At 34.3% G+C, this 16,038-nt stretch overlaps 1 protein-coding gene across 2 annotated transcripts; it reads right to left on the reverse strand.

Moving 5' to 3' along the window:
* Positions 1–11,419: 11,419 nt before the first annotated feature.
* On the reverse strand, positions 11,420–15,715 carry LOC104904008 (receptor protein kinase TMK1). 2 transcript variants are annotated; one of them, XM_048635862.2, is made up of 3 exons: positions 15,442–15,715; positions 13,151–15,355; positions 11,420–12,401 (listed from the first exon to the last, which is right to left on the reverse strand). In XM_048635862.2, the coding sequence occupies exons 1-3, from the start codon at positions 15,446–15,448 to the stop codon at positions 11,875–11,877; spliced, it is 2,739 nt and encodes a 912-aa protein (XP_048491819.1). In that variant the 5' UTR covers positions 15,449–15,715; the 3' UTR covers positions 11,420–11,874. The 2 variants fall into 2 exon arrangements, with proteins under 2 accessions (XP_048491819.1, XP_010690479.2); XM_010692177.4 differs by having other exon boundaries at positions 13,151–15,715.
* Between the last annotated feature and the right edge of the window lie 323 nt (positions 15,716–16,038).

Below are 16,038 nucleotides of genomic sequence, written 5' to 3' on the forward strand. Positions count from 1 at the left end.
TAGAATTGGAAATTTGTTGACATAGAAAATGGAAGCTTGTTGACATACAAGCTTAGCTAGGCATATATAGTTAGATACTTAGACGTACAAGTATGTTGACATACTACAAGTTTGCTGCGAGATTGGAATTAGTAAAACATGAATTTGGCAATTTGGCATAAAAATGGTAATATTTGGCTAATTGGCGACTTATAAACCTACTTTTCCACCGAATTAATAGAACTTTGTGAATATTGTTCACCATCTTTTTTTTTTTTGTTTTTTTTTAGTTTCGTATGTTTGCTTCTTTCATAATATGTTTCTAATAAAATTAGTTTTAATTAATATGCAAATTTGTGGGGGTTAGATATTTCTTTCTTTTTTTTTTGGTTAAATCTTGTCAATTCAGTTCAATTCAGTTCAGTTCAGATCAGTTCAGACCAGTTCAGTTCAGTTCAGCTCTTGACAATACTTTTACTCTCACATATCACTATTCATTTCAGTTCAGTTCAATTCAGTTCAGTTCAGTTCAGTTCAGTTCAGATCAGTTTAATTCAGTTCAGTTCAGTTCAGCTATTTTATGCTGGAGAGAACATGCCCTTAATAGTGAAGATAAACTAGTGAAAATATGAGAAAATAGAAAGAAAAGAACAAGATCAAAAAATGCGCACCAAGAAAAGTAGATTTATGTGTTATACTCATATATTGTTGCTGATTTTTATATGTTAAAATGGTTTTTTTTTGTGTGAAAAAAGAGCCAAAATGGTACTCTAGTGAACTTAATTTTTTATACCGATTTAGCTAATTGGGTTGTTATTTAAATAACTAGCTTTAGATCCATGCAAAGCAAATTAAGAACAAAATTTAGATTGTTAATTATCTTTGGTTGTTAATTAAGATACACTTTCTCCTTTCTATTTGTTTTTTCTCCTCTCCACATTGATTAGGATGTTTTTTTTTTTTGTTGTAGTTATATTTTGAATTTTTTTAGGTAATTTGCCATAAACTTCGAAAATACATGATCTAGATTATAACAAGTGTGTAAGCAGGGGGCAGATCTAGGATTTCAAATGAGGGGTAGCGTAATTTTACAATACTAACGGGTCAAATAAAAAGTCATCACTACTAAATTCAAAATGTTGCAAATCCAAATACAATCTTGAAGTCAATAATAAAAGAAAATTACCATTGTCCACGTCGAGTTCTCAAATTTTGGAACCGTTTTATGATCGCATTAACTTTTACATAACAAAACAATTTTTTCCCTAGATAAGTAACTAACTATCGTTTAACAATTCATCTCCCATGCTATTCTTAACTTGCTTTTGATAATAGTCATACCATGCATCGAAGGATGTTAAATTATTGTAAATTTGAATTAACTAAAAGCTTTCTCTTATTTTCTCTTTATGTTTATGAAATATATAGAATTTTCATACATGAACAATTCACTAAAAATCCATTCCCATAATTACAATAAACTATATTCAGTAACAATTCATTTACTGAAATATTTTAGTATTGGTTCACAATTAAATACCTAATATTTCTCAAGTCATCGTTTTGATATGAAGGAATATTACATTGAGACAAATTGAATAATATATATTCAGGAAAAAAGAGAAAAGTCTAGAAGACTTCAGAAAAAAAGGAAAAGTTCATACTAGTTTAGAAAAAATAATAAATAAGAAAAATTGTGAAAAAATCATATAGGATAAGATAACCAAAAATAAGGTGAAGAGAAAATATCCTCAATGTAAGAAAATTTTGGCCATAAAAAATTTCACTTTTTAAAAGCGAATATAGGATATAAAAAAAAGTAAAATTTATTCTTTTTTAAACTTGTGCTTTACACATTTTAAAGCTAACTATTAACAATCGGTGTAAACTAATTAAAATATATATAGATAAGATGTGAATCATAAGACATGAATTATAGAGTACTTTTTAATTCAAACAGACTTTGTAAATTAAAACACTAAAACAAGAGATGAATTATAAACTACTCTATCATTCAATTTGACCTTGTAAATTAACTGCTAAAATAAATATGTAATTTTAAGGTAGCAAGGTAATTGAATTTGATTATCTTTTTAATGGGTAAACAAGTAGTAAAAGCAGTAGTTGAATAAAACTAGAGGAAGGGGAAAAATAAAATCAAAGCATTAAAAACCGCAGTTGTGAACTCTCGAACACGAGACTTGTCAACATTTGTTATAAATACTTTCAACCTTTAAAACAATCAATTATGCCAGACTATTTATATGTCAAATGTTGCAAATGTAAAGGTAATAATCTATTTTAGAAAAAAAATCATGTGCTACTCCGATCCTTGTTACTTAGTGGCTCCGCCACTGCTTACCTCAAGGATTCTACCAACTTCTTCAACTTTTTCACAAGAGTGAGGGAGTTTTTTTTCGCCAAGTTATGACTTAATTCACTCTGATATTAGAAGCATTGGATTCTCAACTAACCCGACTTCTCCTGACGATGTGATTGTAGCTTTCGCAGTGACTGTGCATGGAGTCAACATATATTATCAAGCCCGATCATGAGCATGTGCATCATGGGCCTCGGCACAGGGCATTGGGAAAATGATAGCCTCCAAATAAAGTTATATTTGTCTGAGTGGTTAAGGAATTAGTTTGCAATGTTGGTATATTGGATTATAACTTTAAGAACATATCTATACTAATATATTAAAAGGTGTTCCTAAGCAAGGATCTATGCCACGTGTCGCGATCTCTTAGTATGTTTACTTTATATAAACACGAATAAAATAAAAGAATAGAAAATGCATCTTATAAAATTTGATCCCAATAACCTCAAGCTTATACACAAAGCTTTAACCACTCAACCAAGTAATATTTGGGGTTATATTTATGAAGTAAAATGTTAATAAATGAAAAATATAATTACCTAGACAGGCCTAAAAACTAGTTGTTATTAAATAGTAGTTCAGGTTCCCCGACTAATACCTCGTTCAATGGTAGTCGTACGGGCTCCATAACGCTTGGGACGACCCTGTATATTATACGCAATATTGATATGATACATGGATTGAGTGTATGTTTCCCGGTATAGACAACAATTTTGATGTTGGAACAAGTAGTCTTGTCTATTTTAAGGGCGCGTTTTATGTTCTTGACACGATTGAAAATTCGGGAGCATTTGAGGTGGTAGCTGGAGAAGGAAGTTGACAAGTTTACAGCAGGTCACCCATTGACATTTACACAATGTTGCATTCATATTACTTAGTTGAGTGTAATAGAGAACTTGTGGGTGTATTTATTGGGTATATGGAAATATGGGTTGATGTGTTCAAAGTTCAATTTTCCAGCAGAAGAGATTACAGAGTTTGAGATGAGAAATAGGATTTATCTCTCAATGCTTAAAGAGAATGCTATAATTTTCTATTCACTCGACACCAAAAAGTTTCATATAACTTAAAGTGAATATGGCTTTGAATACTTTTATGATATGAATATGACGGAGCCATCACATTGTTTTTGGCTTTAGACTAGAAAATATAAACTAGGGATGGATGTGAATTGTGTTTAATGGTTCAGTTTACCACACTTAAATTTAGAACTTTTGCAAATTTTTATTACAGAATTTGATTTTTTTTTTTTGTAAATTTTCTTGCAAAATTGATACATATTTGCTAAAATGTAGACGTTGCAAGTATATTTCGACTCCACTTAATACATATTTTAAATGTTCTTAACTTGAGTTGCTAATCATATATTCATATTTTTTTTTGAGGGGAAAATTGTAATCATATATTCATATTTGTTTCAACATTTGTAATGTTATTCTATATGACTATATGTCTTCTAGTTTTTTTTTTTCTTTTTTTGTCAACCATTTCTCTACCTTCAATTATTTTCTCTTTATTTTTACCAAATTCTTTTTCTCTTCCCCATATTTCGTGGATTAATTTGTATATTAAGAAAGAAATAAAACTCTCCAGAACTCAACGTTTACCTGTCAGGCTGTCATTCTTCATATGTCACATTGTAAGCATAAATAAATTTAATAAAAGATGCCCATAATATGACCTGCACACTTTATGGGAGTGTTTTTCGATATTATGAACAGGGTGGAGGTGGATAGAGAAAAAAAGTGGATAGGATGAAGAAGCTACCATCCTGAGGAGTTGTAAAAAGCAAAGTGTTAAAAAGCATTGCAAGTTGCGGATATTGTCAATAGTTTTTTCTAGTACGATCCTAAAATCTTACTAGAAATAAAGTGAAGCATTTTTTCACCAAAACGTATTTTGTCGATCTTATCCATACTCATCTCTATTATACTCCATCCGTTTCATTTTAATCTACACACTTACACTTTTCACACATGTCAATGTAAAACTTTGAAAACATATATCTTTAATTTTGTATATGTAAAAATTATAAAAAGTACATATTAATAAAATACATACTAAGACGAATCTAACAAGATCCCACATGACTATATTTTTATTCACGTATAAATCACAAACGAGAGTCAAAGTGTAATTTGTGAATAGTGTAAAATGTCAAAATGGGTAGATTAATATGAAACAGATGGAGTATAAGTCAAGAGAGGAACAACGATGTCCTTTCTGAAATTTACTTAATTGCTCGTCTACAACATAAATATTAAAAATTTCCACACATAAATGTGCCAAAAAAAACAAACAAATCTTTATTAACCCCAATCTTTATTAAACATGCAAATAAAAAAGATTCAATAGAAAAGATCAATAATCAAGAACTTATCAAATGTTAATACCACAAACAATAACAAAAAAATGCATGGCATTCTCATTACATAGACAACTCAAATTCAAACTCAAAATAATATATCTGTAACACAAACACAATTACAAAAACAAACTCCAAACCAAAAAAAAAATCAGTTTTCTTCATAGATTGGAGCTTCACGACATTCTCAAATACGACATTCTTGCGAATACTTTACTAGTTAATCCGATATGCAGTTCATTATTGAACATAAAAATATGTGTAATGTTCTATGTTCAGTAAATCGTAAGAATTAATATATCTAGATTCATTTACAAAAAAATAATATTAAAAATTACTCATCTAACTATTGATCATTCACATTTTAAGATATAATAATAAGTTTTGAAATTAACGCACGCATCATGTGCATATAAGACTAGTATTAGTATATACAAAGGCCTCTTACGTGTGAATTGCATTGCCCAGTAAATATAAACGCCTGAGACTCACTTAAGAAAATGAGGAGTTGCTAGTAGGGGTGAGCAGAAATTCCGGGTACCCAGACCCAGACCCGACATGGACCCGCCGGGTCCGGACCCAGACCCGGTCCAACTGGGTCCGGGTCTGGGTCAAAAAAATGGACCCGGTTACATCTGGTTCCAATTCTGGGTAGTATTTTTTGGACCCGGTACCTGTGGGTACCCGGGTTGACCGATTCCGGCTCTGGGTACCCGGTTGGAACGGGGATAGTTCCGGGTACCCAGTACTTAGAATTGGTTTTTTTTCATATACTCATATAGAATTAGTAATAGGATAATAGTTGTTAAGTAAAAAGTTAGTATTTAGTAGGCCTTTAGGCCAATTTATTTTTTAAAAATATTTTATAGCTCAATTGGCCCATCTTAAGTATGTTGTTAAACTTACAACTGGGTACCCAGTTCTGGACCTGGTACCCACCGGTTTCGGGTCTGGGTCCAAAAATTTAGGACCCAGTTGGACCAATTCCAATTCCAGATTTTCAATACCCAGTGGGTCCGGGTCTATAAAATTCTACCGGATACCTGGTTGTGCTCACCCCTAGTTGCTAGCACCACTGCGCCATCAGATATAGGGACACTAAGTATCTCCTTAATCTTCTCTATATCCCTTCGCATGAACATACACTTTTAGCAAAACAAAAAACAAGAATAGCAATATATTATAATTTATAAACAAACAAAAATGAAGTAACCATGAACAAGTCAGAAGTATTGTGTAAATCAAAAATCATAGTAATGATAAACAACTCATAATACGATAATCTTTTTACTACTAACTTTTTTTTTTATTTGATCACTATGTATTTTAGAAGTTGAAAAAAATATTATAGTGACTCTCTAATCCCCTATATATCATAGTGTCCCTACTAACCTATATTTAAAGAATTTTGTCATAAACAAAGAAATAGTTAATATTTTGATTGAAAAAAAAGACCCTATGAGTCCTTTAATTAGTATAAATCAAGCTAAATAATCAAATTCATAATAAGATAATAATCTACATACTATAACTATGTCTTCTATTTGGTCACTGTGTATTTTTGAAAGATGATTAAAATCATAGCGGCCCTCTCTGAAGTTGGTTTGGTAAAAGATCACCTACTTTTTAATTTAAAATTAGATAACGTCTTAAACCCAATAGTAAGAAGAGAATAGACCATCATACTGCATATCGTGATTAGTTTAATCTACATAGTGACCAGTTTAATCCACTTAGTTCTCATATTTTTTTAATCCTTTTAGCGACTAGTTTAATCAATTCGGTGAGACTGTCGGGTGAGTTTATAAAATTGTTCATTGTATTTCAAGATTCAAAGGGAAACAAAGGAAGGAGGAGAGAAAAGACGACTAAGTTGGTGCGAGATGTCTTGTGTTGGTTAGAGTGAGATGAATGGGCTTGTTAGGAGAATGTTGGCTTGAGTTTGTCTAATTTTATATTAAAATTATATCGCATATTCTAATAATTTGTGTCCTCTCTGATATCATAATGACCCTAAGACTTTAAAAATTGAACATAAAAAAGAACTAATAACAACATCCAACCATAAATCAAGCACAAAATTTTGTTGTTTTCAAGTTCTTTTGGCATTTGTGTCCGATTAAAACGTGAAAAAAAACAAAAAAAAAAAATCGTAAACTTAAAAATTAAACTACATCATCAATTGCAAACAAAAACACAAAAAATTCGGAAACATATAAATCAATGTGAAATAAAACGAAAGATAAGATAGATATGTGCCTTAACGAAGCCTTCTCTTCATCTCAACACCACAACCTTGAGTTTTAGTTATGGCAAATTTCACAAAAAATTAGAGGTTCTACATGTGTGAAGAAAAAGTTGAAAAGAGAAACTCAAGATTTCGCAAAATAAGATAGAAAATTAGAAGCTATGATGTGTGAAGAAGATTTTATTTTTGCGAGGAAAGCAAGCTATATTAATTCAAAGACAATTTGTCCATGAGTACATAGGGCGCCACCTCCTGAGGGGAGTGGTTTTCCCAGATTTGTTCAACTCCAAACAGAACTAGTTTAGCTAAATGATGAGCTACAAAATTACCGTCACGTTTCACATGTGACCAAACAAGAGAAGAAAAGGAAGAGCAAGAAGCTAAAATATCATGGAGGATGAGGTCAAGATTCGAAAGAAAGAGAGCATGGTTTGACAAACGCTTTATTACACCCTGGCAGTCCGATTCGAGGATCATCTCCTTAACACCAAACCGATGCCCAAGCCGAACACCCATGAGGATAGCTTTGGCTTCGGCAACTTCCGGGCTCCAGAAAGCCTTCATACGACGAGTAGCTGCAAAGACAACTTCGCCCATAGAATTGCCGCCCACCACACCTAAACCTACCCATCCAACTTCCACTAGACTTGCATCAACATTTACTTTCAGCATACCTGGAGGGGGAGCTTGCAACACCTTCACACTAGGTTCGGTCGGTGTTGCTTTGGAGTGATATATGCGAGTCAAAAACTTGCCTTGTTCATCTACTAGACGCTGCACACGAGAGACAAGCACATGGTTCGGTGATCGCTTGCCTTGAAACACCCACAAATTCCTTTCGGCCCATATACTCCAAGCCAAATAGATGCCACGAGAAAGAGTTGCCTTGTCACAGTTTTTCTAGCTTTCTACCAAGTCACACAGCCCAAGATTTGAGGAGTGAACACAAAGGGCTTCGCACTTCAAATCTTGCCAAAGATCGAGCACTCGAGGGCAATCAAAAAGGGCATGACAAGTGGTCTCCACACCTCCACAACCCTAAGGGCGCGCATCATCTTCAATAAGGTGCCGTGCTTAAGAAGGGTACGAGTGGGAAGTGAGTTAGTGCATACTCGCCAAAGGAAATGGTGAACTTTTGGGCTCGCATCCATACCCCATAAATCAACCCAAGCTTGATGGAAGGAGTCAAAGTTACCACCTTTGCGCAACATATATGTCGTTTTCACATAATAATGGCCATCTTTTGTAAGCGCCCAAATTATTTCATCATGGTGAACCCTAGAACCCAAAAGGATGGCAAGAATACATTTAACGTCTCTATCATCAAAATTCTCCTCAATAAGCATAGTATTCCACTCCATAGTGCCAGGATTAATAAGGTCACTCACTTGTTTAATGCCAACATGCGGGGAACTAAAAAAGACAAATTCAAGTACACCTAAAATAAGATATGAAATGTCTCATATAATTTTTAGAAATATGAAGTCTCTTCTATCCACCTTCCAAAGTGTAACATTTGCTTAGACATATTGTACTTGCTTCTAAATTTAACTTATATTTCCTCCTTTTTTCCTATTGCAACAATGGGCTTGGGCACAGTTTTAAAGAAAGTGAGTAGTTTAGCATAAAAATACCCCTTTAATTAACTAGAGTAGGATATAAATCAATCTTTAATAAAGCAAAAGTAACTTTATAAGGCAAAGTGGGTTATTAATGATGATTTTAGTAAGATAAAGCAAGGGTAACATTGCCAACTACAATTGCTTTTTTACCTAAAAGTGAAATTGTTACAATAAATGTGAAACTACCCAAAGTGGTAATTATTGCAATATAAAAAGAACGAAAAAAATATACTCCCTCCGTCCCATAATATAGTGCTTCATTTCCATTTTGGGTGTCCCAAAATATAGTGCTTGGTTCTATATTTAATTCCATAATTTTTTGTGATTTGCCTAGAAAAATCGTGCGATCATTATTTGTTTGCTTCTTGAAAATAGTTTTTTGGCTTTGTTTATTCAACCCAAGGGTTGCATTTAATGCTCTTTTACCAATTATTCTTCATTCTCTCTCCTAAGATCACTTTTTCCACACAATATTTATTTTAATAATAAAAAGTTTTTACTTTCCTCTTAGATTCTATTTACCTTAATTCCCGTGAAAAAATGAAATCAAGCACTATATTATGGGACGGAGGGAGTATGATGTTATGAATCATTGTACACTAAAAATTAGAATTTTTTCCTTGGATAATGCAAAATTGGGTTTTAATTCCCAAAATATGCCCAAAAAAACTAAAATTCCCTGCGTACCGTCCACGTAGGACGGCACGCGAGATTTTTTTTTTTAGTAAAACCGCTACTTGCAGTAGCGGTTTACAAGTGCCGAGAATTTTTTTTTTTTCAACTTAGGTAAAACCGCTACTCGGAGTAGCGGTTTATAAAAAAAAAAAAAAAAACAAAAAAAAAAAAATTTTTTTTTTTTTTTTAAACCGCTACTCCGAGTAGCGGTTTATTATGAAAACTGCTATCTGCTTACATATTTTGCCCAGGGTAAACCGCTACTCGGAGTAGCGGTTTATATTTATAAACCGCTACTCCGAGTTTATATTTATAAACCGCTACTCAGAGTAGCGATTTATTTTAAAATTAAACCGCTACTTTGAGTAGCGGTTTTCGTGGGTTAAACACAAAAAAAAATAATTTTCTCGCGTGCCGTCCTACGTGGACGGTACGCAGGGAATTGTAATTTTTTTGGGCATATTTTGGGAATTAAAACCCACTTTTGCATTATCTAAGGAAAAAATTACTCCCTTTCAAAAAAAAAAAAAATATCGTACTTCAAACATCATTAAGTCTCTAATCTATATCGTCTTTTGTTGAAGTCTTAATGGGAGGACAGATTATCATGCAAAATTGCAAACAACTACAAACTAAGTCTACAACTATTCAAAGAATAAAAAGTGAATTTTCTTGATTTAAATACTACTCCCTCCGTCCCATAATATAAGTCCTGATTCTGTTTTTACGCGGGAATTAAGGTTAAATGGAATCTTGTTTTATTTGAATAAAAAAAATTATTTTTATGAGAAACATTGCATTGTTTTTTTCTTTTTAACAAAAATAAAAACGTCATTTAATGTTGCATGGTTTAATGTGTAAAGGAGTTCAATGGGGTAAAAGATTCCATTTTGTCATTAATAATGGTGCATTGGAAGCTGAAATTATGATGACATTTTGGGAATTAAACTATTTTCACGAGGGTATTTTGGGAATAATTATTGATTGAAAATAGAAATAAGACTTATATTTTGAGACACCTTATAAGGAAACAAGACTTATATTATGGGACGGAGGGAGTATTAGAAATAGAATTTTAGTGACATAATTAAGCATCATCCCCCTATTGCTTCATGGAAGCTGATGCTTCATCATGCTTGTTAGCTGTTATTGAAGACACGAGTGGAGCTCCCACATGGTGTTACATGATGAGGCTTTATCTTATCTAGTAGTATATGATATGAGTACTCTACTCAATTTTGATCATATAAACGAATAGTCATTAGCATCTCACTTTGTTGTATATACTTGGATCATGTAAACGATATGTCATACTCAATACAGCTGAGGCATGAGTGTATGACTATTGACTAGTGAAGTTTTTAAGCTTCCAGCCTTAGAAGAGCTGTTTTGGATTGGAAGAATTAAGCACGTAACTCCATTTGTGGAGGAAATAATATCAAGTAATTGCTGTTAAGACGACAATAACAATACAACAAAATAAAATGTGCAGTGTATAATTATGTCAACGTAAAGAAAAAAGAATAAAGATAAACATGCGTGGAAATCTTTGAATAGAGAGAAAATCACGTGGAGAAGACTTACTTCCTCCGTGTTTTTATTCATGCTACATAGAGAAAGTGGAGGGTTTTTAAGAAAGGTAGAGAGAGAAAGTAGGGGACCACCACTTTTTGAATAAAAAACCATTTGTTAAAGAAAAAGTATGAGTATTTTAAAAGAGAAGGTGGGGACCACCAACTTTTTAATAGTATTTTAAGATTTTTATGGTGAAAAGGAATCCATTTATGGTATGTAGCATCTATTATGACATTTCCATTTAAGGGAAATGTAGCATCTATAAAAAAACGGAGGAAGTATTTGTCAATTCACCAAAACAAAAGGTACAACTGTTAATACCTTGTGCATTAGGTTGTCACTTTTAAAGTTTGTTTTGGGGAAGGGGAATAAGAGGTGAAGATTGAATGAATATAGCAATAGAGCATAGTGGTAGGCTTGTATACTTGTAGGTATGGAGAGGAGAGTGTGAATAGGAAGGAATATACTTGTTCCGTTTTAATTTACTTGCGACAGGCACCAATTTAGGTGAGGCGAGCGAAAGGGAAAGGAAAAGTTGATCCATGTGATAAGGAGAAAAATAGAAATAAAGAATATCCAAAAAAAATAGTATTGCAAGTAGATTGAATTTGTGTCATTTGAAGAAAAGAAAAAAAGTCAAATGTCTACAAGGTCTAAACTCAGAATCCAATCTTTTCAAGGAGATTGAACAAAAGAAAGAATCATTTGATGAAGAAATCCACACCTTCAACTGCAATCTAATCAATATTTGAACCCTTAAATCCTAGCGAAAAATTTGAGACATGATGAAAGGTCTCCTCTCCCCAACTTTCTCCCCCACTCACAATTCACAAGTTACATGAAAGATTCATCCCAAGATGAAAACCAAAAGGAACAAAAAGAAGAATCAAAAGAGCTATGACATATACATCTAAAGTAAAAAAAAAACAAGAGTTTACAAAACAATACACATTTCAGAGTGTAATGAACAACAGAACAAACCAGCAACTTTGATTTCAACCTGATCAATCTTCATTCATTTTCTCAACTCTCATCTTCCGTCTGCTGAAGTGAAGGAATCGGCAAAACCATAAGGCCGAGCTACCATACTAGTTTGCGTGTTTTCAACAAAGGAGGACGAAGAAGATTCCGCCTGACTCGTACCTTCAGTTTCAGAAGCCTTCCATCTCTTTAAGGCCTGTGGTAAAGACATATCAAGATCGATACCATAACAATCATCCAAGCTAGCTTCTGATGGTTTCCAAAGCTCCACAAAAGAAGATAAGACATTGACAACATGGCCCATGTCTGGCCTTTGATATGGCTCCCTCGCGCAACAGTGGCCTGCAAGCTCGGCAACAGTGCTGACGCTGGCAAGGGTTTCTTCGTCAAGGTCCATGGCAGGGTCAATGGCCTTGCGGAAGGTTTCTTTGTTGATGTGCATACGCTTGAACCATGTAACTAGGTGCATGCTTTCCTCTGGCTGTGTCTCATCTAAAGCTTTCCTTCCGGTGATCAACTCCATTAGGACTACCCCAAAGCTGAAGACATCCACTTTAGTGGTAACTCGTCCAGTTACTGTAGCAAATTCCAATAAGTAACAGAATGGTCAATTCCAATGTTAATTATAGGAAAGCCAAAAACAAAGCAACGTATCAAGAATGATTCGGATGAGCAACTTTTGCACCATGTCAAGATTAAGTTGATTCTTTTCTTCTTTTGATATTATTGCGAAGAGCAGTCAACCAGTCATGTTACATCTTTTATCAATAGTATTTGGCTTCTCTACATGATGTACGAATGTTCTTTGGATCTCCAAGAAATATGCACATCTTGCTTTAGCATGGGAACTCTCCAAATAAGGTAGTAATTGCAATAATTGCAAACCATAAAAATCAGAAATTCGACCACTCCCTCCATTCCATATTATCATACCATATCTATACTACTTATTTTTTGTCGTTTCACTTAAAATATCAATGTACTATAACTTTTTTGTCAAAAATTTGATGCAATATTACTTCTCAAAGTTAATCACTAATCCAAAAGCTAGCTATTCCTCTATTTATGTGCATAACCTTGATAATACTTTATGTGGAACTGAATAATAGAGAGTCTCCCAAGGTAAATAGTTTGGCAAAGAGCCATAGATCTTCACCGGTAAATTACAGATTTGCAGTTAAAAATTTTAGCTTGTTCATTTAATTACTTCTTTCTTCGTAAGAGCTACAAACTCAATAGTCAATAGTGCTGTCATAGATCCACAAATGAAAAGAACATAAAAGACGATGTGGAACAAATACAAATGAATATATTTAAGAAGGTACCTGCATATTCTGGTGCCAAGTATCCGAAGGTACCAGCAATCCTTGTTTCAACTGAGGCCTTGCCTTCTGGTGCCAGACGTACAAGGCCGAAATCAGCAACTTTTGCTCTCATATCATCCCCGAGAAGAATATTAGAAGGTTTTAGGTCTCGGTGGATGAAGCTTTGATGAGCCAAAGTATGGAGATACTCAACACCTCTAGCCACATCCAAGGCAATGCTCAACCTTCTAGACCATTCAAGAGGTTTTAAACCTTCCTCAGCCCAATTGAATATATGCCTACTCAATGGTCCTTGAGGCATGTACTCGTATACTAGAAGCTTCTCATTGCCATCCAAACAATATCCAAGAAGCGCGACCAAATGCCTATGTCTGACCTTGGTCAAAACTGCTATTTCAGACTTGAATTCGTTCAGCCCTTTTCCTGCAATCACCCCAGACTCCATTCTCTTCACGGCTATCTTTGTCCCATCATGTAATTCCCCTTTATATACCGTTCCAAATCCTCCTCGTCCCAAAATATTATCCTCACTGAAATTATTTGTCACATTTTTGAGGACCTGGATGGAAATAACCATGTTTCCGGCATCACCCATTTGGATACCACCGGTGTCACTGGATGGAAGAGTGTGGCTCTCACTAACCGCTCCTACACTAACACTTGATCCAGCAACTGTAATCTTAACACTGTCGTTATCAGATCCTGAGTGACGGGGATGAACTACCATTGCATTCGGACTTTGAACCCTCCTAAACTTGTTTTGCTTCTTTTTGAAGAGACAAAATCCCAAGACACCACATAGAAGCAAAAAGAGAACACCTCCAACAACACATATAGCTACAATCACACCAGTGGAAAGTTTAGATTTTTTACCAGAATCATCACTATTTCCCTCAACTGAGCCTGGGGGTAACGATATCCCTCGACCATGTTTGACCTCACTCTCATCCTTCCCAATGTCAGGATTACCGTGAGTAAGTAACTTTAGGTTCTTCTTGAAAGAGGGGATTTTTCCGTAAAGCTGATTGTTTGACACATCTACTTCAGTAAGAGATGGCAGAGTAGTAAGCTCTTGTGGAATGGTACCAGTGAGATTATTATTTGCAAGAATAAGCCTTTGCAGCGACTTAAGGGATGCAAAATCAGGAGAAATAGTTCCATTAAGATCCATTTTCTCCAAATTAACAGTAGTAACATTACCATTACTACAAGTGATACCAAACCAATCAGCACAAACATCATTTCCCTTCCAGTATTGAGCAAGCCTAGCTGGATAATCCATGTATCTCGCAACCGAAAGCAAAGTATTCACTTGAGGGCTGCAATCCCCAGGTTTTGGCAAACAAAAACTATTCGTATTTTCAGTCGAATCCACAGCAACCGAGCTTTTAAACACCGGGTTCGGCCCTTGAAGCAAGTTATTAGTCAAATTCACAACAGCCAGAGACTCCAAATTCATCAAAGACATAGGTACAACTCCAATAAACTTATTATCTCTGAGGCTCAAAACCTGAAGATCCTTCAAACCCGAAAAATCAGGCAAAGGACCAGTAAATGCATTCTGATGCAACCAAACTTCCTTCAATGAAGTCATATTCTGAATCACATCAATCCTCCCATGAAGCTTACCCTCACTTTTCTGCCCATTAACCCACAATGATTGAATTTGAAACCCATCAAAACTCCTAGGCAACTCACCTTCCAAACTATTGAAACTCAACCTCAAATTAACCATACCCGGAAACGAATCCGGCCCGAAAAAATCAGGTATTTTCCCTGTTATATTAGCAGAAGTAGCAGAAAAATTCTGAAGAGTTGAAGCACTTTTTAAAGATTCAGGAATTTCCCACCCTTGTAAAGGATTATTATCAAGATCAACAGACTGAAGTGAAGATAACCCATCAAAGAAATCACTTGGAATTGAACTAAATTGATTATTACTAAGCATTATAACTTGCAATGAATTCAACCCATTTAAACTAGGAATTGGACCTGAAATATTATTCCATTGAAGTTCTAATCTTTCAAGTGAAGTAAGTAAAGAAAGATTAGGAGGAAGATTACCTTCAAGATTTTGGTGCCCAATTTGAATTCGGGTCACCTTTTTTTCCTCAGAACAAACTACATGACTCCATTTGCATGGATCTGGGTCGGACCATCCAAGAGATACAGGTGGGTTTAAGCTCTTTTTTAAAGCTAACATAACTGAAACATCATCTTCTTCTTGAGAATATGCAATATTACAGAAAAATAAACATAACCCAAGTAATAAAATGACTAAAAATAAGTACCCAACATTGTTTTTCTTCTTCATCTTCTACTTCTACTACCTAAAGTTGGCAACTTTTTGAAGAGGAAAGATTCAAAAAAGAAAGAAGATTTGTGAAAATGTGTAGCAGGCTTTATTTTAAGTGAAAGAGGAGAGAGAAAGCACATGAATAAAAATGGGTTGTCACAGAACTGGAAAGCTCATATTGTTAAGGACAAAGGAGAGGTTAACAAGGTGAAGGTACCAGATAATTTTTATGTCTCAATTTTGATTCCTTCATTTATTGTTTTCCATTAATTTTTATTTTTCTTAGTTTTTATATGCAATCCTTTAGAGCATAATAGGTGGATTTTGTTGGTCTAGTAAAAAGTAGAACGAACTTTACTTAGTTTTATTATTGGGGTTATCGTTATCGGTCCTTAGAGTTGGTTAGTTTAAAATGTACCAATTAGGCCTTGGATGGCTTACATAGCAACGAATGAACTAGCTTGCAAGAAACACCAACACCATAATGATGAGGGTAAGAATCGAACCCCTGACCTCAGGAGCCAAGGGGGAGCACTCTACCCACTTGAGCTAACTCCTATCCTTTGTTGCTGTTTTTTTTTGTTTTGTACTC

This window comes from Beta vulgaris, chromosome 9 (genome assembly GCF_026745355.1).
Source record: "Beta vulgaris subsp. vulgaris cultivar EL10 chromosome 9, EL10.2, whole genome shotgun sequence".
In the NCBI taxonomy this organism is placed as follows: Eukaryota; Viridiplantae; Streptophyta; class Magnoliopsida; order Caryophyllales; family Amaranthaceae; genus Beta; species Beta vulgaris.